Genomic DNA, 27,496 nt, shown 5'->3' with positions numbered 1-27,496 from the left:
AAATGAGAACTAATTATTTTAAATAATTTACTCCCTGTATATACCCAGTCTGTACATTGGAGCTAAATGACCAAATTCTAGCGTGAACAATTTCAAATTTGACACCAAAAACATCCCTGTTGTCTGACCAAGCTCTATATTGTTTTGTGCTTCTTTTTACTTTTTGATATAAAAAAACATCTCTGTAGTCTGGTAAGCTCTATACAGTTGCTTGTATAATTCTAAATTTGATGCATTTGAACAACTTCAATACTGTTATATTCTTAACGTTGCATGCAATATCAAACCCCATAGTATTAACATTATTTTTACATACTTATTTCAAAGCATGGACAATTTAGTACAAGTTTTAACACTGTAAAGGTAACAAAGAATGTTCATTGTTACAGATGTGATAAATAAAGAGCTCTAATCCACATTACAGAATAATGTCAAACTTTGATGCCTCAAAATATAGCTCTTATCCAGAGGAATCTTTTATACACATACTAAGGCTCAAGCTTATAAATTAAAAATTTAATATACAAGGTAAAACTTATCCTACGAGAAAGACGAGATAAAAATTAAAAAACAGTATGCCCACCCCTCCTCCAATCTAAAGTATGGCCATGAAAATAAATTCAGATCAATAAAATGTCTCTATTTAACATGACAAATATTTTGTTCAAAGGTAATTCTTTCAGATCATTGCTCATAACACAACCTAGCATACACTTTACACTTTCCTCACATTATATAGTATTGTAACAATAGTAACCAGTTCAATTTGAAACAAAGTAAAAGCAAATTTCTATGAGAAAGTCTAGTCCTTCAGCACTCTTTGTATGTTATAACATATAACAATTTGATCATTTGTGAACTAGACTACTGAATAAACTGGGATAAAATTCAGATTAAATATAAGAACAGTCTCTAGTGTTTTAGAGCTTAATATAGTAAGAACAAAGTTTACATGCCATTTTATCTAACAATATTGATATAATTTGAAACATTGTTCTTTTCCAATTTTCAGCTCCACAAGAGTGCATGTGTGTGTATCATACCAAATTTAAGGTATACATTTGAAAGCTATCATACAATAAAAATACATACATTATGTAATGTTTTAAGTGATATACATACTGCAAAAGCCTACATTTTAACATGTTGCTATGATGTTGAAAAAAGCAGTATTACATTAATGTTATATCAAAAATTATTTAAGTGCTTTATAAAGTATGGTATATCCATTAAAGTATAGTTAATATTCCCTAAAATGGCACGATTCACATGGTAACTGCTCTTGTCAAAAGAACAAAACATTCTTCTGTCAGATCCAGTATTATGATGGCACAATTCAAAGTTCAAAGGGAGACAAATCTTCTGATCACACCCAGTAACTATTACTTCTGTTATGTCTGTATCTTTCACCAGGTCCAAACTGTAAACATTACATGTAAAAGTTATGTAAACAGAAGATTTCTATTTCTAGTATACTACAATTATATATCTGAAATATAATGATAATCATGTAATAGCAACATGTAATAATTATGTACATTACTATGGAAAACCTACATCAAAAATTAAAATCAACTAATCATAAAATGTAATAGTAATTATACTGATCAAAACACTGTATTCACTACATATAAAAGTAATTTAAATCCCATATTACATATATAATCAATAATCCAAATATGTAATAGTAATATTAATGACCTATTACTGTTAATTGCAACATAGATTAGTAAAATTAATGACAGATCTACAGCTAATTAAATGTCAGATAAAAAAATACTAACCAATTAATACTTTCATAGTCATTTAAATGACCTACATGTACAGTTTTGAACTTATTCAACAGACTATATGCTTTACATATGTATACTTTAAAGGCACATCTTCAATTTAAGTATTTAATATCAAAATTCTTAAATCTCTAGTGTTAAAAAAGAAGTTCTAGTTTCAAAGCAGGACAAGGCCATTAGAAAACTCAAGCATGACATAGGTTGAAAACAGACATTCTGACATTTAAAAAACATGTGTCAACTGATTAATGCACAGAATGTGAAAAGTTTTAGCTCAAGATGAACTATAAAACAAGACAAAACTTGAGTGTTAAATATTAGTAGAAAGCTTTTTGATTATTTGGCTTTATGTATAATGCACAAAGGGTTAAATGCTGAACAATCAAATAATCTATTGCAGTTATTCATTTTTATTACACATAAAAATGAACAAAATAAAATTGATAAGGCTTTTTTTTTGTTACAACATATATTAAGTGAGAAGATATTGTGAAAAGCATTTCATTTTTAAGGATCTTGAAATTACAATTGTCTTACTACATGTGTATATCTTAATTGAAAATCTCTTGCTCCTCCATAAATAATGTGGAGAATTTAAAACTTATCCCAATGAAATATTCTCCTTTGTTTATATAGGATAAATATGAAATTCAATCATAAGAAATGATTTTACAAAAGTAATTTAGAGAGAAAGATGCTCTAACTCATAACTTGCTTGAACCAAAAGTGATAGCATTTGCTTCCAATATAAAGCCAGGCAAGCCTGCACATCTGTGTAGTCTGACCAGGCTCTATACTGTTTGAAGTTCAATTTTTGAATACTAATATCTAGATCCCTAAGTCTTTAAATGGACTGTTCCAAATTCAAAGCTTGGCAAATCCATTACACAAATTAAGCATGTTAAGAGTTAGCTGAACAGTTTTTTACAATACATCTCACAACAAGCAGAAATCACCTGTATAACAAGAGAGCATGCATCATAAACTGGTGACCTGAGACTTCTCGATCCCGCCAGCGGCACCTTGATCTTCTAAATTCTCTATATTTGGCACTGAAATCCCATGTACCAAGTCTAGACATGGTCTCTGGATACTTCCTCCAATAATAGAAGGGGAGGGGCTTATACATGGGGTGGAGTTTTGTGATTGACATATGTCACACTGGTCTAACAATTTCACCAGTTCCTTAGGTGTAGGTCCACCAAGATTTTGTTCTGTTGTTGCTGAAAATCATAAACAAAAAATATCAAATAAGTAGGAAAATCTCCATGAATTTTTTTTTTTCAAGTAAAAGTTGATTAGGAAATTAGTTGATAATTTATATCAACACTGAAAAGTTTCATTACTTGAGGTGGGGAGCAGGTTTAAGTCACATTAAAACTTATAAAGTCATAGGCCGGCTTTCTTGCTATATCAGATTAGGAATGCCTAAGATGTTCTTCTGTGCAATATTTTAGGCATATGCTGGTACCTGAGCAGAACCATTGACTTCTGTTGGTTACCACGTTATCATCATCACATTGAAGAAATCATTGTGGGATATGAACAAATAGCTATGAGGGTAAATATTTTCAAAGTAAAATAAATGATTTTTTAAGCCATGGAAGGGTTTCCTCATCAAACTTCAAGAACCCTAATTCAAAATACTTTCTATGGCTACAATAAAGTCTTTGTGCTGATAAAAAGCAACTCAATTGATCAGTTGAGGTGGTGGCTAAACTGAGATCTGGTAAATTCAATGTGGCTTACTGACGTGATTCAAACTGAAAACTACCATCACCACCATCACCATCATTTGAGGTAAACAATTCATTTCTTTTAAATGCTACAAGCCATACATCTATTTTGCTTCTACATGCAAGAATGTCCATTTATTTTACAAATATTTATAGATAATTAGTTCTTTACTTACAAGGTTTTATTGGCCCAACTTGTTTACTCTCTTCAACAGGGCTCATCAGATCTAGGGCTGTTGTAAGGTCCCACATCTGTATACCACCGTTAGTGTGACCTGTAAAAAGGAACCTACGAGGGCGTGAGCCCATTCTACTTGAGCCCTCGCACTCATGGACTCGGAATGCACTAATCGTTGTACCGTCTACAGACTTAATCACACAAACTCTGCAAATATAATTGGATATAAGCATTATTACAAAGGCAAAGAAAAGTATGAGAGTATTAAATGAATCATTCATTTGTGATTAAATGATTAAAATCATGTAATCAATACCTGTAATTATCACTTTATTATTTTCTGTATTTTTAGATAAAATTAAATTAAAACATGCTTAAAAACCAATATGTAACCCCAAAAATTTTGTTTTATATGAAATTATCAAGATTGTAAAGAAAATAAAGATTAAGGATGCCACATACAAACTTTTCTCAAGAGTTCAATTATATACAACAAAAGCTGTCAATTAGACTATACTCAATGCTTGACAGTGAGAAAAGAGGCATAACTCTGTAAACTGTAGCTCAGTGCTATATGACCTATGCCAAACATGTTAGAAAATCATGGATAACAAGTGTGTGAAGTTTCAACCCATTCCATTTATTAGTTCTGAAGATACCAACTTGCACACAAAAACTTAACTTAACCCGAAGTGTGATGCCAATACCTGGGTGAGTACAATAGCTCTCCTAATTCTTTGATTAGTCGAGCATAAAAACTTGTTGGAGAACATACCTCCTGCCAGATGATGATAAGCGTATGAAGAGCTGATCAGTCTCTGGAACTACTTTCTGCACAAAAACTTGTTGATCATCTTGCTCTCCAAATGGACCTGGAATATAAGTCTTTATAAATTAGACAGAGGATAAAATATAAAACAAAAGAGGCATAAGATATGTACAGTATATACACAGTCAAAACTCACACATGAAATGATATTTTAATTTTTAAACTACAAACTCTAGTTCTAAGTATTTTGAAAAAGTAAAATACTGCATTGCATACACAATGATATGATCCTAAATAAACCAGAGGCCACAACTATACTATTATATTAAAGAGTATCAGAATTTCTAACATAAATTTAAATTTACATCATAAAACCATACAACTGCCAGGGTACAATTCAAACAAGAAATAACGCTTTGATTTATACAACAATATCATTGTTATTTGTAAATATTATATACTAACCAAAATCATTTCCAGCCATGTAGCTCTGATTTGGATCATAGTCCTCCAGTGATATCACTTTAAACGAAGCTAAAGGTGTGGAGCCCGGCTGTGTTGAGATCATTCCACGGAATCGTGTCACACTCCATGTACGTACGTGATTGTACTCAGAACATACTGCAATATAATAATAGCTTTAGAAAAATACACATCAGTAAATATTAAAATCAACATAAGCAAAAAAGTCAAGAAATAACGAATAGAGATAAGATGGAAATTAACCAAAATCTACGATTCTTGGATGATTAATTGGTTTTAACAATATTTTGGAAAGTAAAATAAAGGATAGATGAAATATTCTGACACAAATTATTGACGATGGTTATGTCTTTATTAATGGTGAATACAATTTTACCTTCTGTTTCTATTTATACAGATAACGAATGTATCAATTGTACATTTACAAAGATTTCAAGAAATGTCAATATCATTTTGCACTAGGGTAAAAAAATTAGCCATTCATCATGTATAGCTGATGCAGACCAACTCTTACAATGGCATATATCATTAAGCATTAGATATTACAACTGATTTTAGTTCTTGCAATTTTGATAAGGCAGTTTTCCTTTGGAATTTTGTTAAATCACTTTTCAATATTACAAAAACAATGTCCAGATAAAAGTTTTTCATCATTTTATTTATAAGATTAAGCAAATCCTTACCTGACACAAGGTGTTTTTCTGACAGCATGACTTTAGTTACAGGACTTCGATGGACAGTGAATGTTTGAAACAGCTGAGGACCGTGCCCAACAGTCTCTGGATGTTGCACTATGACCCGTACTGTGCCAGAACTTGTGCCATATGCAATTTCTATCCAATTTCCACTCACACCTAAGAACATTCAGCAATATTCATAAAACTTTCTTTATAAAAGAAAGAGCATTTGTATAAATTACAATAGTTTAAAACCTACTTGAGCTTTATTTGAAAACTAATGGAAAAACACAATTAAAGAATAAATTGCCTTTATTGCATGTTCCTTTCATCTTTTATCATCTTATAGAACATTAAACAAGAAGTGTTGGCAATGACAATGTTGATACTAATTTTCTTGAAGAAATTAACACAGCATGATAATAATAAATTGCTTTAAAGCATAATTTCTAAATCTAAATCCTGATTAAAGGAAGGTAATAAACAATAAATACAAATAATATTTATTCAAATGATAATAATATTTTAATATTTAACAAGTTCTCTTTATATTTCAAAAGATTGACTGTAATTATGGTGATTGAGCAACAGTTGATATTGGAAAATGTTCAGGATAAAATATAAATCTGTTGTTGTTTTTTTTTAAATTGAACATTACATGTTATTTCAAATGGATATTTATAAAAATGTACTTGGGTCTTGTTAATTATTTATCATTCATACAAATTAAATTATAAAATTTAAAGGAATTATGGCAAAATGTAAACTTATTTTGACTTTAACCTGTTCACAAACTACATAACCTTGGATGGGTATAAACATTTTACACTAATTAACCCTTAACATGTGTAATGTCCTTGCTCAGCATCCATTATATGAACTGCCCATTATCAATTTTGAGGATATTAAAGTAAAAGTATAAATTTATTCAGTAAACAGTATAGAGCCTAGTCATGCAGCAAGAATGTGCAGGCTGGCCTGGCTTTATACTGGTGGCAAAGACTAACCCACATTTAGTTGGTTTTGGTTAAATGATATCAATTCTAAAATATTTATATGAATGTTTTATTCAAATTCTTCAGTAAAATCAAATAGTAATCATAAAATAAACAAACATAACTGCTAAATATTGTATACCCCTGCCATTCAAAGATCTCTTATCACCTAATATAAACCAGGAAAAGAAGTATTTACTCTTTTGAATTAGCATTGCCACTACATGTATAAACAACATTAATTTTCTATAGAAGTAAAATAAAGAACTAAATACTAAAACTGAACAAAGAAACAAAGTAAGTATAGTTTAATCATTAAGTGCACATTTATTGCTAATTTGTATAAATTTGTATAATCATATGAAAAAATTGCCAAAAAAAAAAACAACACAAATATATTACAAACCTTAAATCACTACTTAATTATAATGAATATGTATTCAAGAATAAGAACTTACTTGTTTTAGGTGTAAGGTACACACTAAGAGCTGTAACTTTGTCTCCGGCAGGATCACGATACAATTCTGTCACCAACAAATCGTTATCCTTCATACGTAAAGGAAACTTCTGCATATCTGTTCAAATAGTTTGCATAAAATAAGTACAATTCCTACATAAATCATTCCTTATCTGACGTAAGGTTAGATCTACTTGTTTCTTACATTTAGCATCATTAAGAACTGATTCTAATCAGATTGAACGTTATCTCTGGTTTGACAATTCAACCACAGCTGTAAAACAAAGCAAACTTACAGTAAAGACTGAAACTACGTAAATTATATTTCATAATCAAATCATATTTAATCTGAGAGACTGAAAACACATATTTGAGACTTGAAACATATGAGACACTGAAAACACATATTTGAGACTGAAAACATATATTTCATACTGGAAACACATATTTGAGATTGGAAACACATATTTGAGACTTGAAACATATGAGACACTGAAAACACATATTTGAGACTTGAAACATATGAGACACTGAAAACACATATTTGAGACTGAAAACATATATTTCATACTGGAAACAAATATTTGAGACTGAAAACACATATTTGAGACTTGAAACATATGAGACACTGAAAACACATATTTGAGACTGAAAACATATATTTCATACTGGAAACACATATTTGAGATTGGAAACACATATTTGAGTCTTGAAACACATATCGGTATTTGAAACTGAAAACACATACATATACTTGAAAATGAAAAGAAAAATAAGCATATTCAAGAGAAAGAAAACACATATTTGACACTGAAAACATGTGAAAGACTGAAAACACATTTTAGAAAATGAAAAATAAACATATTTAAGAGACTACATTCAAGACTGTTTAATAAAACTTACTACAACACTGTATTAAATTAGACAAATCCTACTCACCAATATAATAGACAGAACCATTTTCACAACCAAGAAGTAAAAAAGATCCAGCTTTATCATAACTAGTGATAGCCACAACATCTTGAATCTGAAAATATATATACAATACATAAAATCTTAAAATTAAAAGCTTCTATATTCACTATATCTTTACTGTTTGTTACTGTTAAAGACTCTTTTAGGGCAGGGTTTAAGTTGCACCAACACTGAAGATTTTTCAGTTGTACTGGTGTAGGACAACTTTTGGTGATTTCAGACAATTGCTATTGCATGATTTTAACCAACAACCTACAATTAGCTTATTGTGTAGCTTCCAAACATGAAAGAATCACAAAGCCCTGGTGAGAATCACACAGCAAGACCATTGATTCAAAGTCAGTATTAATATCACATGATATTGTTATTTTTAAGCTTAACAGGTGGAAGAAAGCTAAATGAACCTCTCTTTTCCATATGTTTGGCATACACCTAGTGACTAACTATAAACTAGCTGGAAGATTTCCTTAGAAGAAAAGGAAATTCTAAAATACGAGCATGACTCAAACAGTTGTAAAATGCAATTAATTTCAAGTCATCTTTTCATAAAGTGATTGAGACAATGATAATTTCATGCATTTTACTCTTTGACGATTCAAAAAAATGAAAGGGCTACTAGAATAAGAAGAGCTCTTCCAGACTGTTTGATTGGTCGCCTTTTATTGTGTGAAGCTCTTCTATCTATTCCACCTGAAGACTTGGAAGAGGTAAAAGTAACACAATCAAACAGCATAGCTAACAAGGCTTGCAGGTAAAATAAAACATTTTAATACTGCGGTTGTTTACACATTTACTTTCTTCTGATGACAAAAATAAATATTTTATCACAAATCAGGTAAAAGGTCATTTATTATTAAAATCGAAAAATCTGACTTGATGCCATTTTAAAATGACTGCCGAACATTCGATTAAACCTCTTTTCACAGGTGTTCTAACGTGCAAATTCTCTTCCTAGAAGAGACCAAACAAATCAGCCTTCTCATAATTTACATACCTGCCAATTATGTGTCATGGAGTGCCAGACTCCAACCTTTCCAAGTTTACTGAGAGCAACAAGCTGACTGCCTATAAAGAACAGGGAATCAACTGACACATTCAAGTTGAACACACCTGAAATATACAACAAAATAAAGGGAATGAAAAACAGTCATGTGAACCCTTTTGGGCAAACAGTTGCATATCATCACATAAAAACTTTTGAAATATTTAGCTTTAGTTTAAATCAAACACACTGGTACTATACTAAGTTAAGCTGGATTTTGAAACAACTTTCATTTAATATGAATTACTTTCCATTCCGCTAACTGGATTAACCAAATAAGTGACATATAAGGAAACTTGGTTGTGACTTCAGAGGGGCTCAATCCCATTATCGTAAAGGTCACAATAATTAGTCAATTAGATACCTCAATTAATTTTTGTCAATGCATCCCCTTCCAATGATTTTTGCCACATGCAATCTCTCAACCTGATTTAACGTATAAAATTTCTTTTATACATTGTACTCAAAAGACTTTTTCTAACTATAATCTTTATAAAGGAAGACTTATATCGCATACCAATTTCTCGGCTTTCGCCATCACCGTCGGATATTGACCAGAGCCTGACAAGACTAGCAGAAGATGCGGCAACCATTTTGTTTGTATTATCCTGATTGGCTGACAGGACTTTAGCATTGATAGCTATACGTTCAATAGGTATATCCAGGTAGGAACTTGTCCAGATCAGATGCCAGCCAGTAGAATCTTTCATCCTATAAGGATAAAATAATTGCGATATCAACAAATGATTTACTTTACACGATTTATGTATAAAAAAACAAAAACAAAAAAAAACAGCATCATTTAATTATGCCTAAAGTCCAGGTTTAAAGAAGCCCTGGTAATATTTAGGTCATATACATTGTAGTAATATGCTATAACTTTGCTGTAACTTTCTAGCTTTAAAGTGGTGGAAGAGCTTTAAAACACTTTTCATACATTATTTTGATGTACATGAACATCCCAGAACCAGATATGAAACATTGACTTTGATTGCTTTTTCATAAAATAATTAGCTCATTTTTCTCAAACTTAAGTCACAGGAGTTAAGGGCAAGTGGAAAAGAGGTCAGTTAAACCAAACACCTCAGCCACAGGCAGTATAAAAATCAAATAACTTGTAAAATATCCAAAACAAATTGGTATTTAATACTGCATATTTATGTCACAAAACAATGAGAATGATTAAAGAGGATGTTCAATATTTACCTAAAACAGCACACAAAGTGTGGGTATGCTACAGCAATCCAGTTGTGATGACCTCGCAACATGGTCACCTTTAATGGATCTGTTATATAACCTGAATCATTTTTTAAATATGCAAATGTATATTTTACTTTATTTTCTTAAGTTAATAGCTGTTTTCAATTTAATTTGTATTTATTTAATCTCAGCTGGTAAGATAATTGTGAGCTAAATTGAAAATTTTAACATTTGAACCTTCAGGATTGTTTTTAGTAACAGCGTCATGTAAGACGTGTCACATGTGTGGTACTAGAAGGGCTCAAACCCAAATCCCCTTGATTAAATGAAATTCAGTTACCTGTACTATAAGGCTGTTACTCCCTACACATTCAAACATACATCAAAATATCACTAACATATATGTAATTTTCACAGGCATTTTTAAGATATCCTACGCTCTTATACATGTATGATATATGCCAACTAAAAGAAACAATATACAAAAAGAACTATAACAGACTGTGAAAAAATAGCTAATAGTAAAGTTTGGATACATATTTACCAGACATAGGTTGTGCATGTGCGAGTCTTGTGCTAAGCGACTCATACGGAACAGGTCTGGATATACTCCTAGCATCTGTAGATAGAGACAACCGTGACATACTATGAGTCGATGGTGTACGGGCTATACTAGAGCCATGGTGCATCAATGCCGAAAAGTCAACGGACATCTGTCTGGCGTGTGTATGAACATCATCCTGACTGGAGTCTCCAGGTCTTGGATCAACGGAGGAATGCCTGGAGAGTAACACAGGGACCAAGATTAATAGAAAACAGATTAATTTAGATTCATGGGATGAAATGACACAAACGTTCATAATACATGTGCTATACCACAACTATCCAGCTTTCTCAGTGAAGAAACACTTCAACTGCCCAATCAGAGCAAAAACAGGTGTTTAAGAAGATAAAATATTTATATACCTTTTGTATGTTTGCAGAAAAAGTCTTCCCTTGATTTCTTTTTTGATTTTATTTTAACTAAATTCATGGTTTTCTTTGAAAACCAGAGATAAATTAATCAAAACCATATTGAAATAACTTTTCCTAATTTTCTGTCATTATACATGTATAGATTATTGATGCACATTTCATTATTGTATGCTAAAATAAGGTTTAATAAAACCTAGAACTTAAAAAAGGTCTTATCTTACAGCTATCTTCACACTTTAAATAATAATATTTCACAGGTAACTAAAAAGAATAAAAGATTAATACCAAAACTTTTGTCAAAAGTTTCAATTTAAACAAGAGGGCCATGATGGCCCTGAGGTCGCTCACCTGTATATAGGCCCCCCCCCACCCCCGGGCCAATTTTTACCCAAGGGCTTTTATTTGTTTATTTGAACAGACTTGGTAGACACCCATAAGAAGATGTTTCATGCTAAACATCTAAGTTCTAGCTCATTGGGTTTTTTAAAAGAAGATTTTTAAAGTTTTTACTATACACATATAGTTAAAAACAATGACACCCCTGGGGCAGGGCCAGTTTTGACCCCCGGGCTTTTATTTGAACAAACTTTGTAGATATTTACTTAAAGATGTTTCATGCTTAATATCTAAACTCTAGCTCTTTGAGTTCTTTAAAAGAAGATTTTTAAGTTTTTATTATATGCATATAGGGAAAATCAATGACCCCCTGGGGCGGTGCCAATTTTGACCCCAGGGCTTTTATTTGAACAAACTTGGTAGACACTCATTAGAAGATGTTTCATGCTAAATATCTTAGCTCTAGCTCTTTAGGTTCTATAAAAGAAGACTTTTTAAGTTTTTACTATATGCATATAGGGAAAATCTATGACCCCCTGGGGCGGGGTCAATTTTGACCCAAGGGCTTTTATTTGAACAAACTTGGTAGACATTCACTAGAAGATGTTTCATGCCAAATATCTAAGCTCTAGCTCTTATGGTTCTTTAAAAGAAGATTTTTTAAGTTTTTACTATATGCATATAGGGAAAATCAATGACCCCCCGGGGCGGGGCCAATTTTGACCACAGGGCTTTTATTTGAACAAACTTGGTGGACACTCACTAGAAGATGTTTCATGCTTAATATCTTAGCTCTAGCTCTTTGGGTTCTTTAAAAGAAGATTTTTTAAGTTTTTACTACAATGTATATGCATATAGGGAAAATCAATGACCCCCTGGGGCGGGGCCAATTTTGACCCCAGGGTTTTTATTTGAACAAACTTGGTAGACATTCACTAGAAGATGTTTCATGCTAAATATCTAAGCTCTAGCTCTTACGGTTCTTTAAAAGAAGATTTTTAAGTTTTTACTATATGCATATAGGGAAAATCAATGACTCCCCGGGGCGGGCCAATTTTGACCCCAGGGCTTTTATTTGAACAAACTTGGTAGACACTCACTAGAAGATGTTTCATGCCAAATATCTTAGCTCTAGCTCTTTGGGTTCTTTAAAAGAAGATTTTTTAAGTTTTTACTATATGCATATAGGGAAAATCAATGACCCCCTGGGGCGGGGCCAATTTTGACCCCAGGGCTTTTATTTGAACAAACTTGGTAGACACTCACTAGAAGATGTTTCATGCCAAATATCTAAGCTCTAGCTCTTAGGGTTGTTTAAAAGAAGATATTTAAAGATTTTTCTTTCGGTTGCCATGGCAACCAGAGTTCTGCATGGAATTAAATTCTTTGAACAATTTTTAAAGGTGACCACCAAAGGAACATTCCTGTGAAGTTTGGATGAAATTGGCTCAGTGGTTTATGAGGAGATGTCATTTAAAGCAAAAGTTTACGGACGGACGACGGACGGACGGACGGACGGACGCCGGACGAAAAGCGATCACAAAAGCTCACCCTGTCACTTTGTGACAGGTGAGCTAAAAATTGAATGTTTTAATTTAGCAATAAACAATAATTACAAATACAATAAACAACAGTTACAAATACATAAATACCTTTGTGGTGTCGCCCCTCTAATAGCATGGTGACTGTCAGTGCTAATAATAGACTGTGACCTACTTCTCATAAAATCTGGTACTGGGGGACCTGTGAAAAAAACAACATAATAAATTGATTAAGCCAATGAGTAATTTACTTCTTATAAAAATCAAAGCTGAAAAATTGCCAAAATTGCATTTTTTCTTAATTTTAATTATGGTTCCAATCAAATAAATCATTTTTAAATGTTTTGGATGGAATTAATGTTTTCTGTTTATCTATCATACATAACTTTTGAGCATGTCACTTAAAACCTTACGAGTCTAGTTTGTGTAATGGAAATGTCTTACATTGACAGAATGGGTTCAGTGTTAATCAAAAGAATTAAAAAGTAAAATTTCTGAATAAAAGTTATTGTTTTTAGTTTGGTTACACTATAAGTATTTGCAAAGTCACCTTTTTTTATTGACTGAATATCAAAATCAAAAGAACATTTGCAATATTGTTAAGTGGCTACATGGTAAATGGTTGGACTAGTAATCTAAGGAAAGTTAGAGAGAGATGTCACGTGGGTTCAAACCCTGGGGGCAAGGTGTTGTTTCCTTGAGCAAGAAACTTTACACCCATTGCTCAGTGCTGGTTAGTTTCCAAAGTGTGTTTATAAGCTTATAGCAACCTACAACTGAACTAAAATTCTGTATAAACTAAAATTGCAGCATGCACTTTAAATGTTTGTTCATAATAAACCCAACATTAAACAAACAAAAATAGATCACCTTATAAGTATTGTTTAATATAAAGCTTATATCCTTAAATAATTATATTACCAGAGTTATATAAAACAACTTACAAGGTGGTCCGAGATAGCCATGAAAGAGAACATCCCCACATGAAGCTGCATCTAATTCCTCACACAGACACAACCTTCGAACTGTAATAAGTATTCATACTGGTATAACAATGCACTTATCTCACACAAACACAAACATTTCACTCATTAAAAACTAGAAATGTGTCCATAGGACACTGATGCCCCCACACGCCACTGTTCTGTCAATCTTATGACTCTAGGTCAAATATTTTTTGGACTTCATGTGCCACAAGTTGAAAACTAAAAATCAAGAAAGGGCCAAAATTCTGTTAAATTTGGTCGCAGCAAAAAATCCTTCCTTTACTACGATCTACACATTAAGGTTGTTAATCCCTGGAAGTTTAAGCAAAATCTGCCATCCGGTTTAAGAGGAGTTGCGTTCACAAAATTTCTATATAGTATATAATGAAAAAATCAACAAAGTGCCATAATTCTATTAAATTTGGTCGCAGCAAAAATTCCTTCCTTTACTACCATCTACACATTAAGGTTGTTCATCCCTGGAAGTTAAAGCAAAATCTGCCATCCGGTTTAAGAGGAGTTGCATTCACAAAATTTCTACATAGTATATAGTGAAAAAATCAACAAAGGGCAATAATTCTGTAAAATTTGGTCGCAGCGAAAATTCCTTCCTTTACTGCCATCTACACATAAACGTTTCATCCTTGGAAGTTTAAGCAAAATCTGCCATCCGGTTTAAGAGGAGTTGCATTCACAAAATTTCTATATAGTATATAGTGAAAAAATCAACAAAGGGCCATAATTCTGTAAAGTTTGGTCGTAGCGAAAATTCCTTCCTTTACTACCATCATCACCTTAAGGTTGTTCATCCCTGTAAGTTTAAGCAAAATCTGCTATGCGGTTTAAGAGGAGTTGCGTTCACAAAATTTCTACATAGTATATAGTGAAAAAATCAACAAAGGGCCATAATTCTGTTAAATTTGGTCGCAGCAAAAATTCCTTCCTTTACTACCATCTACACATTAAGGTTGTTCATCCCTGTAAGTTTGAGCAAAATCTGCCATGCGGTTTAAGAGGAGTTGCGTTCACAAAATTTCTTCATAGTATCTAGTGAAAAAATCAACAAAGGGCCATAATTCTGTTAAATCTGGTAGCAGCAAAAATTCCTTCCTTTACTACCATCTACACATTAAGGTTGTTCATCCCTGTAAGTTTAAGCAAAATCTGCCATCCGGTTTAAGAGGAGTTGCGTTCACAAGATTTCGGGACGGACTGACGGACTGACACTCGGACGGACAAGTGCAACGCTATATGCTCCCACTCTGTGGGGGCATAAAAACATTATCAAAGGCAAAACCAGTATACTGACAACTATTTCGCATTCATCTATTTCGAAAAAATAATATTGCAGAAATTTTTTTAATTCATGTATAAAATTATGATATACCAAATAAATAATAAACATCATACCTAGAGGTTTGATACCATAGAATTCTGCTTCATGCTTTAGTGAACTGATATCTACATTGCTGAAATTGAAGATAAAATAAACCTTATCAAACATATTCATTCCAAATTCAATACTTGATATCAAGAAAAAAAAAACTTACTTTCCTGGCTTATTTTTTAAGTTTTCTCCCATTAACTCCATGATTTATGCAAATAGTAATAATACTAATGTTAATTTTACACATTTTTCACATAAAACATCATTTAAACATCTAAGCAACAACAAAAAACTCTTAAAACATAAATTATTGATAACATACATGACATAATGCCCCTCTTTTTGTAGAATATATGAATTACTGACTCACTTTAAAATGAATGTGCAAATTTAAGAATCAATGTTAAAATAAACTACAATCTTATTAACAAAATAGTGATAACTATAACTTACTTTAAATCAACTTCTTTTGTCCGTAGATAATTTAAAATCACAGTGAATAAGGCTGGATCTCTATCAATGAATATCTGGAAGAAAAAGCAAAAAGTTACGCTTCAAATATGCTTCAAAAAATATATTCTGATACAGAAAGAAGTGATACAATAAGAGTTATAAATTGTAGCTAGCTCTGATGGGGAAATTGATAATTTCATGTTTGTATCACAGACATTTTTATTTACCAGTAAGCTTAGGAAGATTTCTAGCTGTGAAAACTTTAGCCCCACCTTTACCATTCATTACAACATATAGGTCCACTGTTCACAAACAGTATCACAAACAAAACCATGTTTTTTTGTGTTAACCAGGTCAACTAGTGAGCTAGTAACAATGCTTTAATCCAGCCAGTTTAGTTATCGGACGGCCAGTCAGCCAATTTACATCAAACTGTAAACACTGGAAATGTCCATTGGAAAACAAATCTATGCTAATTTAATTCAAGTTAAACAGGGCTTACATTAAGTTCCAAAATTTGGAAGTTAGAGACTGCAAATTCTCTGATATTGAAAGTCACATTATATAGGTAAGGAGGAAAAGTATTAGCTTTTAGAAGTCCCAAGCTAAAATCAAGGAGTAAATGACTCCCAAACTTTCATTAATGGCAGCCCTGGTTTACAATTACAATTTTTCTAGTCTGCATCCTGGCACTTATACATGTATGTTTTCATTATCCATCATTTTGCTAGAAAAGATCAAGCCATCATTATAATAACTAGAACTATTACTGAAACGTGATTCATGCCCCACCCACCACCTTAACTTCATTATCTTCTGCAGCCAAATTTAAAAACTGGAACTATATTTTATGATGTTTCAAAAGGATTGTTGTTTTCAAGTATGAAGACAAATTCAGTCATTTACTTCAAAGCAATAGCCACTTTTGATACATCTTTGGGATATTTTCTGAGTTTATAAGGGACATAATTCTGTCAAACTAAATATAAGAGTTATGAAACTTGATGGAGACAGTTGCATTGTGATATTACTTTGATGTACCAAGTTTCAAGTTAATACCTCCACCGGTTTTCGAGATGGGTCAAGACAAAGTGATTCCTATAGAGCCCCCCCCCCCCTCCCCCCAAAGAAACTAGGTTTGGTGGCAGTGATTTTTTTTCCAATTTTCAAAACAACCTGTGGCTTTCTGAAGGAGAAAATATTCAATTTAACATACATGTTACATAGCAGACGCTATCTATAGGGACAGATTTCTGTCTTCTAGCTGATGATATCAGGGCTGCAAATAACATGCGTATTTGCGTTATTACCCAATTAAAATGTCTAAAAACCCGATAGAAATAATAACTAAGGGTAAGAAAAAGTAAATGAATTCTTATTTATGCAAACTACATTTGAACTGGTGCGTAATGATGTAAATTATTACTTATTGCGTACATCAGGCAGATCATACTGTTTCATACTGTTTTAACCTTTAAATTTATTTCAGGCAGCTTGGAAATCTCCTAGGCCAATAAACCATAAAGCAAAGTAATAAGTAGCTTTTTATAACCATACAAAACCTAACAACAGTCTACAATGTAGGTCAGAAATTTTGGTTAAAATACATGAACTCATGCTTTATAACCCAAATTAGTTAGAGGGGTAGGGTAAAAAATACAGAAGTAACTCAAAGAAAATAGAAAAAAAACCCAATAGATCACAAAACAAAATGGTAATTACCCAATACACACAAAAATGTTATCCTGTGATATTAAGTCATGGTTCTGGTAAGGAAGAGCATGAGGCATTTTAGGCGAAAATATATGCATTTTTAGGGGAAAATATACCTATTTTGGGCTAGGGGAAACAGCCTTTATCCGGCTGTAAAATACAGTGAAAAAAATCACTGGGTCGAGGTATAATAAATACAAGTCATAAATTATAAATGTGACAGGTATATTTATTGCTCTCTTATATGAAAAAAAAAAACAAAAAGAATATACTTACTGCTCCATTATCATCTTTTAAGGAAGAAATTCTTCCACTTAGTAAACTGAAAATAATAGAAAAATATACAAAACAACAAATTGAAACATTTTGTAAGCATATCATAAGTCATTTATATGTAATTTAATATGTAAATAAAAAGATTATACATGTAGTTAAAATAATGTTTAAAGTGAATTGGTCTATAATGGAAGGTCTGTAATACAATGAATAATTACATTGAAAGTATTTATTTTCAGATATAACAACAAACCACAAAAGAACCATATAAGGAAGTTGTTGGCAATTGTGAGATACATAATCTGATATTATATGTATTTATATAGCAGATAATAGAATGTTCTAATGAGCTCCCAAAATAAGAATGCAAGCTAAAATTCAAACCATGAGGATAATTTTCATAAATCTTTGACTACGTAAAAATTGTATTATACATGAATAGCCATTTTCTTGTTTTTGTGATATAGGAATTCTAATACACATTAGTAGAAATTCAACAAATTTCTTTTTTGTAGTTGTACAATGACACATACCTTGTGAAAAACGAATCTTGAATCCATGTCAGGGTCTCTTTGGATGTTGCAAACCTGTAATGATATTTTACCATATTTAAAATAATAAGCATGCAATTCTTTAACTTTTTTTTATTTTATTTTTTTTTAAATCATAATTTGAATTTTGATTTATCTCACTCAAATATTAAATTCTAAACTACTCATTATATAATTGCAAAATTTGTTTATTAAATTCAAAAATTCAAAATTACATAACGCTCTTCCATTAATGTATATACATGTATCTTTGGACATTCTGATTTTCTTTCAAACTTTCACACAAAATTACCAAACATTATCTGATAAAGCATTTAAAAAAAAAAAAACACCAGTTCATGAAAAAAACTAGAAATGTGTCATCATGCCACGGATGCCCCCGCATGCAGCCAAAATTTCAGATGTTATAATATTTAGTTCCAAATTTGTTTGCACAAATTATTTCATTTTAAGTTCAAAGCCCTTAAAACTTTTCAATGTTAACACAAACCATTTCCATACAATATTCAAGGCACTGAAATTATTCAGTCTTAACCTTTTGAAAATATCATATTTCATATTTGTAGCCAAAATAATGGCTACATACATTTCCACAAAAGTATGAGTGCTGAAACTGAAAGTTCAAAATTTTTCCAACATTCAAGAAAGATAAGTTTGTCCAAAATCATTGAACCACGACCAAATTCAAACTGCTTATTCCTCAGATGTATCAATATTATTTTCAAAGTGAAAGGGACATAACTCTGCCAAAAATCATTGAACCATGACCAAATTCGAACTTGACCTGTATTTTATCATGACGTATTCATATGTCAAGTTTGAGTTGAATGTGTTGTACCGTTGGGGAGATAATGAACAGAAACTGAAAATTTCATATTATTTTCAAAGTAAAAGGGGCATAACTCTGCCAAAAATCATCGAACCATGACCAAATTCGAACTTGACCTGTATTTTATCATGACGTATCCATATGTCAAATTTGAGTTGAATGTGTTGTACCGTTGGGGAGATAATGAACGGAAACTGAAAATTTCATATTATTTTCAAAGTAAAAGGGGCATAACTCTGCCAAAAATCATCGAACCATGACCAAATTCGAACTTGACCTGTATTTTATCATGACGTATCCATATGTCAAATTTGAGTTGAATGTGTTGTACCGTTGGGGAGATAATGAACGGAAACTGAAAATTTCATATTATTTTCAAAGTAAAAGGGGCATAACTCTGCCAAAAATCATTGAACCATGACCAAATTTGAACTTGACCTGTATTTTATCATGACATATCCATATGTCAAGTTTGAGTTGAATGTATTGTACCGTTGAGGAGATAATGCACGGAAACTGAAAATTTCATATTATTTTCAAAGTAAAAGGGGCATAACTCTGCCAAAAATCATCGAACCATGACCAAATTCGAACTTGACCTGTATTTTCTCATGACATATCCATATGTCAAATTTGAGTTGAATGTGTGCAACCGTTACTAAGATAATGAACGGAAACTGATGATGACGGAATGACAGAATGACGGAATGACAGAATGACGGAAGGACGGAAGGACGGAATGACGGAAGGACGGAACAGGGTAACACTATATGCCCCGGCCATTACATGGCGGGGCATAAAAAAAAAAAAAAAAAAAAAAAAAAACATGTCTTATAACTGTAACTAGCTTGTACTTGGGTTAGCCATATGCGACTTACATGCAGCTATAAATTTTGGCTAAAATGGCTAGACGTGGTTTCATAGAAAAAAAAACAAAATTTGATTTAATATATAGAAAGTATTATAGTACATGTAATCATTACAAGCATGTTTGAAATCATAAATTTACAGTGAGAATGATAATAATGCAAGAAATAAAATCAAATTAAACTTATGCAAAATACTAAATTATATAAGACAAAAAGTACAGCCGTAAAAATGTTCCCAAAGTTTGCCCATTTTTACAAGTGGACTTTCACCATAACATTCCCATGTCAGCTGTGACATCTCCAACATTAGTAGCAAGTGGATTATTCCAAACAATTTTCTGTTTAAAAATTATAGTGTAGGCATGCATTTATAAATGACTAGTAAGTTTTTAAACATTTAACCCATTACCTCACATATACGCGAAACAACGCACTTTCGACCCCCCCCCCCCCCTTTTAGGCCTCAAATAGTGAAAAAATGTCCTATTTGGGCCCCAAACACATGTTTTTGTTTGAGAAATGTTGCTAAAAAAGTGAGCACTTTTCGGCACCACCCCCCATCCAAAAGATACATCAGGGGGTTGCCAGAAGGGGGATGTGCCCCCTTCTGTTTGGGCGGTTTGAAGGGGGTGGTGGTAGTCCCCCTCATCGCCAAGAAAATTTTGGACTTGTGAGAGGCTAAACATGACCCCAGGGTCGATCATAAGGTAACGTGTAACCAACGCTGAAAAGCCTTTGACTCTATCTCAATCCCTTGAGAAGTTGCAGCACTTTGAAATAAATACTGATGGAAAAAATCGAGGCAAAATAGTGATTTTTGGCAATTTTGAGATGTCCCCTCGTTGCCATGGTAACAGGAAATTTAAGACTGAGCATGTTGTTGCAAAGGCAATGGTCCAGTCAACATTTTGTGCCAAGTTTTGATTAGTATTGAAGCATTTTTCATAGTTTCATAGCAGTTTGAACTTGTAACGGGAGGCTTTTCAATGAAAACGGCCATTTTTCACAATATGCTCATGAAGGAAAGGGTTAAATGAAGTTTAAAACTGCATCAGCATGTATATTAGAACTGCATTATACAACATGTATATTGTCATTCTTTCAAAAAAAAACCAGCAATTCCAATAAAACTGTGGCAGCTTCATTTCTGTGTGTTTGTTTTTCCCCTCTTCATGGGCCCAACCACCATTCTCCTGTGAACAAATATCATTGTTTCCCAAATTTTAACTTTAATAATGCCAATGGAAAGGCAAGCTGTTTAACATCTGTCATTTTTGTTTATCAGGATTCTGTTAATAATATTGCACGCAACACTTCACCTCACAATGGTGAACATTTGTGCAAAGTTATATTGAAATCCCTCTATGCATGTAGAAGTTTTGCTCTGGACAAGCGTTTTTCAATGACCTCTAAGTGTGACATTGACCTTTGACCTGGAGACCTAGTTCATGCGCATTGGTACCCCATGCGCATGACACTGTTTCTTATAATGGTGAACATTTGTACGAACTTCCATATGTGTGGGAGATATGCTATGGACAAAATCTCTATATTTAATTTTTTATCATCTTTAGTGACCTTCACTATCATTTCTAGTGACCTTGAATATACAGTGTTCCCACTAGAATTTAAATTTGAGGTACATGTACCCCCTAGGTCATATTTTTGGGGGTACACTTCACAGAATATGTGCCTCTAAGATTGATTCTATTTTTTCAGAACTTTTTTACAGCAGCAGTCATGTAAGATTGTTGCTTTTGGCATTGCTTGACACATTGTGATCGTCGCATTTCTGGTGTCTAACTAATGCTGACCGCTGGAAATTATTAGTCCCAATTGTAAACGCGGATTTCAGACTTTTTTTAGTTGTTTTTCAAATATGTCTCGAATGTTAAAGCAAAAACATTTTCCCGTTGTCTTTTGTCAAATCTAAGCCATGAAAATTTCGGACAACCAGGAGTTCTGAAATCGTTGCAATGTTTCTTTAGGGGGGTTTCATCACTATTTTCACTAGGGCCTGGTTCTTGATTTGCGCTAGAGGATTGAGTAAGGGTGGGCGATTTTTCGCTGGAATCGCTTTTATGAAACCATTCATTTAAATTGCGTTGCATTTTCAATAACTTTTCCTGCGATTATTTAATATTTCAGACGGCTTAATTGTATTGCCCGGATGTAGACTTGTCGTTAAGAAGCGTCGTTAATAATTATAAACCAGTCCATGAGCTAAAAATAGCACAGCTGGGAAACCAGAGTTATGACCTAAGTTATGACTGATCGGATTAAATTACGGTCTTGCAAACAATTTCAGAGATTTACGAGTAGATTATTGATTTGTGCTTCGACTTTGCGGATAATTTTTTTGCAGTTTTACTTCAATTTTTATACGTGCATGCACGCACCTAGTTGTAATTTCATGCGTGATTTTTGTAAATTATACGTGATTCACGTACATTTGTGCGTGAATGGGAACACTGATATATTAACCTTAATTACACATGTTTCACAACAGCAGCATGATAATGACCATTTGTGTTTTCATCCCTCAATAAAATGATAACTAAATGGTACAAATACACATATTCCTATTTTTATCTGAAACTTTGTCTCCTATTGTGACCCTAAACCTTGGCCTTAGGGATCCGACACTCTGCCTTACAATGGTGACATTTGTGCCAAGTTATATTGAAACCCCTCGATGGCATGTAGAAGTTTTCCTCCGGACAAGCGTTTTTTCAATGACCTTGTGTGACCTTGACCTTTGATCAGAGACCTGGTTCATGTGGGTGCCGTGTGAACATTTCTATGAAAGTTTCATTAAAATTCCTCCATGGGTGTACTGTAGGAGATATGCTCTGGACAAAATTGGACACCGCCCAGCTGCCCAACCGTCCCCCGCCAGGGTGTATAAAAATCAACAGATATCCAAATATCATTAAATCATTAGTTGCAAAGCTTTGTATTGAATTTCACATGAGTAGCTGTTGTTTGTAAGTTGATAAAATAACCAAGTAGTCAGATAATGCATATAATTATGATTGCGTAAAGATAAACCTCAACTTAATTATATTAATATATAATAAAGGTACATACTAACACAGCACATGGTAGGGTAAAAAAATGAGTCCCTGTGTCAATTTCTGTCATCTCTCTTGCAAGTTTTTGTTTAAGGTATATCTTAAACTCTCTGATAATTTATCAAATATTAGAATAAATTAATAATAGAAATAGGGGACAAGTAAGGGGACGAGTTGACTACGGGACGTGTTTTACTCTAATTTCTCACTATGGGACGACTTGACTCTAAATCGAAAATTCTATTTAAATAGCTTATCATAGTGTACATTAAATCATTAACCCAAATTATAACTTGTGTATCCAAACGGAAAAATTAAAACAAATGGGTTAATTGGCTAATAGCAGAGTGAGTATAATAAATAGAATGACAGACTATTCTCTCCCTTACCACTTCCTCTCCCTGACGGTTCTCCCCCAAACCCTTTCCTCCCCTGACGGTTCTCTCCCTAATTTGAAATATGCAGACAGTTCTCCCCCCATTTTTTTTAATAAGATATCATTTTAGTTTTGACTTAATCTAATAATATTTCTTAGTGAAGATTATTAAAAGGATGTGTTTAGTGCATTTTATGTTTTATCTGAAAGTTTAACACCTTTTTTTTCGGGTATGTTAATCCTATCAACACCTTCATATTGCATATTTTGTGAGATTAAGATTATTGGACAGTGATCGATATACACAGGTCTAACAAAATACTTATCCATCAACACCTTTTGACAGCTATTTTAACGTAATCAACACCTTGATTCTTTCAATTATCTCTGACAGCAAACTTAACGCACATGTGAATTGAACTCCCTTTTCTTCATTATACAAAAGTATAATATTTAGCATTTAAATTCATTAATCATTTTTTCTTATAAATTTTTTTTATTTATCAAAAAAAACAAAAAAACACACACACAATAATTAATTTCTAATAATCAAGAAAATTATTCATTAATTATTTTCAATGACTAAACACATTAAAATGTATACATATGATCTAATAAAAATATTTTTTTCTAATCTATATCAATTGAATACACCGATAAACACTTTCAGAACTAGCAGACGACAGGCTATTCTTATCAGTGGTATTTCGAGTAAAGATAACGGGTTGCGTATTTCACTGTATAAATCGTATGTAAAATGGTCTGACATATGATAGGTTTAACAGTTAATTTAAATACTTTGGAGTCAAAAGATGTGTTGAAGTTTATACTGTGATGAAGCTAAGATCCAAAGCTTTCTATTGGTGTAATACATTTTAAAATCGGACATTTAATCACAACAAACCAGCGGTTTAAAAATGGCTTATTTTGTATTGTTTTAGCATAAGCGGCAGAGATCTGCCAAGAATTTGAAAGTACTGGGCCCTGGGCCCACTTGGTCTGAAAATGATGGGCCATTTTTACCAAAGTATGGGCCTTGGGAAAATAAGTAAACATTGACCAAAATAACTGTTAAAAAGTTTGTAGATACATGTAATTGAATTTCCCCGGTAATAAAACTTAAATCATATTTTATGACAAGTGGTTCACTTATAATTCAGTACTTTACCAATAATTAAAAATTATGCCTACATGGTAACTTTCTAACTAATATTAATTGCAGGCAAAAATGAAAATATTTTTTTAATGGCTGCTCAAAAATTTGATATGCAAATTTATTCACATAATTGCTGGTTCTTACTTGTAATGTCTTATATTGTGCATTATCCATTTAATTGTTCCTACTTTGCACAAAATGTCCCTTACCAATGTATATTGACGAATTTTATTGCCCCTTGTATGCCTCTGTGTAGACAGCATACATCAAAGACATTTGCATACAAACCTTTTGATCATGAAAAAAGTCATGCATAATGTTTCTCTGATTGGTTAATCACCCTGTCAAACATTCTGATGACGAAATATAATCTTTTTTTACACTTCATCAGCCAAAACTTGCGTGAACTTGAGTGACCTTAGGGTTGATCAAGTTGAACACCTGTCAGATTATACTGTAACTTACAGCATTTCTTAAAATAGCAACACTTTTTTTTCAGTTACCGATAATCATTTTAATATTAAGTAGTTGTATAATTTGTTTGTTTGTTTTATTGGATTAAATTTACGGTAGTAGAAATGAGTATCTGTGTGGGAAAGGGATTATGAGAAGAAATGCGGTAAGTAGATAACATGGACAAAAGCTATAGGGGAATGGATAAACTAAAGAATATGCGTAATTACAGGAGCATGGGTAACATGTTGCTGTTGGTACCAGTTTTGACTGGATGACTAAATAACCCAGCAGACAGTTTTGTTTTCTTATAAGTCTGGCACAGATTTTAGATGCACCAATGGCCCTTTGCTGCCGATTTTCCTGCGCCATTCTCATTTTTTTAGCGCCAATGGCGCAAAATCGCGTCCTCGGCAGATCTCTGTAAGCGGTATCGATTTTACTCGAAGATAAGGGAAGCAACTCGTATTTTTCACTCGATATACCTCGGTTATTTACGTAGATGGTATTGAAAGTGTTTATGGGTGTATTATTGATAATAAACTTACTTATTTATTAAACATCTAAATACTTCAATAAAAAAAATTCTATATTTTTATCAATTTATAAATACTTTACCCATTTATTTAACATCTAAACACTTCATTATTTTTTTTTCTTCTAATTTATTAATTGATAATAAACTTACCCATTTATTTAACATCTAAATACTTCAATAATAATGTATTAGTATAAAATAAAATATGGGAGGAACTGTCTGGTTATTTGCAAATATGCAGACGGTTCTCCCCCAAAATAGGGAGAGAACCGTCAGGGAGGAAACATCGAGGGAAGAACTGGAGAGGGAGAGAAAAGTCTGACTACCTAATAAATGCACTTATAAGTATCCGAAAATAAATTTATCCGTACACTTTTCACTTGGATGGTCTACCGTTACTCCTTCAGTGGCACTTATTACCTCGAAACTTACCTCTTACCGCCAACATTCAGCTGAATTATATCACCTGGCATCTGCTTGAAAAAGTTTAGATTACTTAAAAGCGTTTCTTCCTGAAAAATTCTAAATTTAATTATTATTACAACTTTGTTGTTGTTGTACCGGAAATCAATATCAAGGTTGACTACCATCAAATGTTTTCCTTCCGTGGACGGCGCATGCTAGGATGGATTTTTTTTATTTACTATTTTTTTTTACCAACTAAAAATATTTTCCCATGAAATATATAAAAACATAGGCTTATATATAAAGAAATTAATATCTCCTCCCGCAAAATTGTCCTTAACGCCATTTATTGACCTTTTCGAAAACCTAGCTAAACACCGTTTTCCGGTACGTTACCGTTTTAGCTCTGGGGAATTACATCAAATGAAGTACATAACACAGTTACGTGATATTTCGATTTTTCTATCAGTATTTAACCGTTTAAGGTGAAAAAAATTGATGTTTTTGAAAATTATCAATATTCCTTTAATATCTATTCCAAATTATTCAAAAAAATAAATTGTTTATAATGAAAATCAATAAAATTCAAACAGACGTAGTGGAATCTTCCATAATAAATGATTCAGAGTCAACTCGTCCCCTGGTCAACTCGTCCTCTGGTCAACTCGTCACCTTTTTGGTCAACTCGTCCCTTGGACAACTCGTCCCCTGGTCAACTCGTGCCCAACTCGTCCCCTATATTTTATTATTATTTGTTTATCATATATTTCATAAATTATTATAGACTGTTAAAATATATGATAAAATGACTGAATTGGACATATTTTGACGCTTTTTGTATGCGAATATTTGGAGTTTTTTTTCTAATAATAAGTATATATAATGCATAATTCCTGATTAAAATACATACAGAAAAAAAACAACACAAAGACTATCAATAGCAAACAACATTAAATGTATAAAAATATGTTTCATATGCAATGAAAAAATATCATATAGTACTTATGTCTTTTTTTGTCAATATTATGTCATATATATTCACTTTCACTTTTTCATTTTTTTGCATGCACATATTTCATTGTCCTTTTTTTTGTTGTTGACATCTTACGACTCTTGGGGTTTATAATAAGTTCCCGAATTCTTTCAGAAGTCCCGTTGATGACAACTCCCCATTCCTGTGCCTGTCACACAGCTGGTGCGTCTGTCCCTGGAGAAAGGTGTATTTTTTCCGTTGGTAGCGGCGAAGTCTCCCTTCACTAACCAATTCAGAGTTCCT

General features: G+C 32.5%; 1 protein-coding gene across 2 annotated transcripts; it reads right to left on the bottom strand.

The window, feature by feature from the left end:
• On the bottom strand, nucleotides 1-26,347 carry LOC132744338 (BTB/POZ domain-containing protein KCTD3-like). 2 transcript variants are annotated; one of them, XM_060733023.1, is made up of 19 exons: nucleotides 26,248-26,347; nucleotides 18,503-18,556; nucleotides 17,970-18,015; nucleotides 15,981-16,054; nucleotides 15,551-15,609; nucleotides 14,099-14,179; nucleotides 13,266-13,356; nucleotides 10,847-11,082; nucleotides 10,309-10,399; nucleotides 9,620-9,813; nucleotides 9,055-9,170; nucleotides 8,025-8,112; nucleotides 7,087-7,203; nucleotides 5,640-5,810; nucleotides 4,939-5,094; nucleotides 4,480-4,576; nucleotides 3,703-3,911; nucleotides 2,747-3,013; nucleotides 1-1,420 (listed from the first exon to the last, which is right to left on the bottom strand). In XM_060733023.1, the coding sequence occupies exons 1-18, from the start codon at nucleotides 26,286-26,288 to the stop codon at nucleotides 2,769-2,771; spliced, it is 2,166 nt and encodes a 721-aa protein (XP_060589006.1). In that variant the 5' UTR covers nucleotides 26,289-26,347; the 3' UTR covers nucleotides 1-1,420; nucleotides 2,747-2,768. The 2 variants fall into 2 exon arrangements, with proteins under 2 accessions (XP_060589006.1, XP_060589005.1); XM_060733022.1 differs by having other exon boundaries at nucleotides 2,784-3,013.
• Nucleotides 26,348-27,496: the final 1,149 nt, after the last annotated feature.

The sequence above is a fragment of the Ruditapes philippinarum genome, unplaced genomic scaffold (assembly GCF_026571515.1).
Source record: "Ruditapes philippinarum isolate M1 unplaced genomic scaffold, ASM2657151v2 ctg536_1_1_1_1, whole genome shotgun sequence".
NCBI classification, from domain to species: Eukaryota; Metazoa; Mollusca; class Bivalvia; order Venerida; family Veneridae; genus Ruditapes; species Ruditapes philippinarum.
This window is presented reverse-complemented; position numbering and strand designations above follow the sequence as displayed.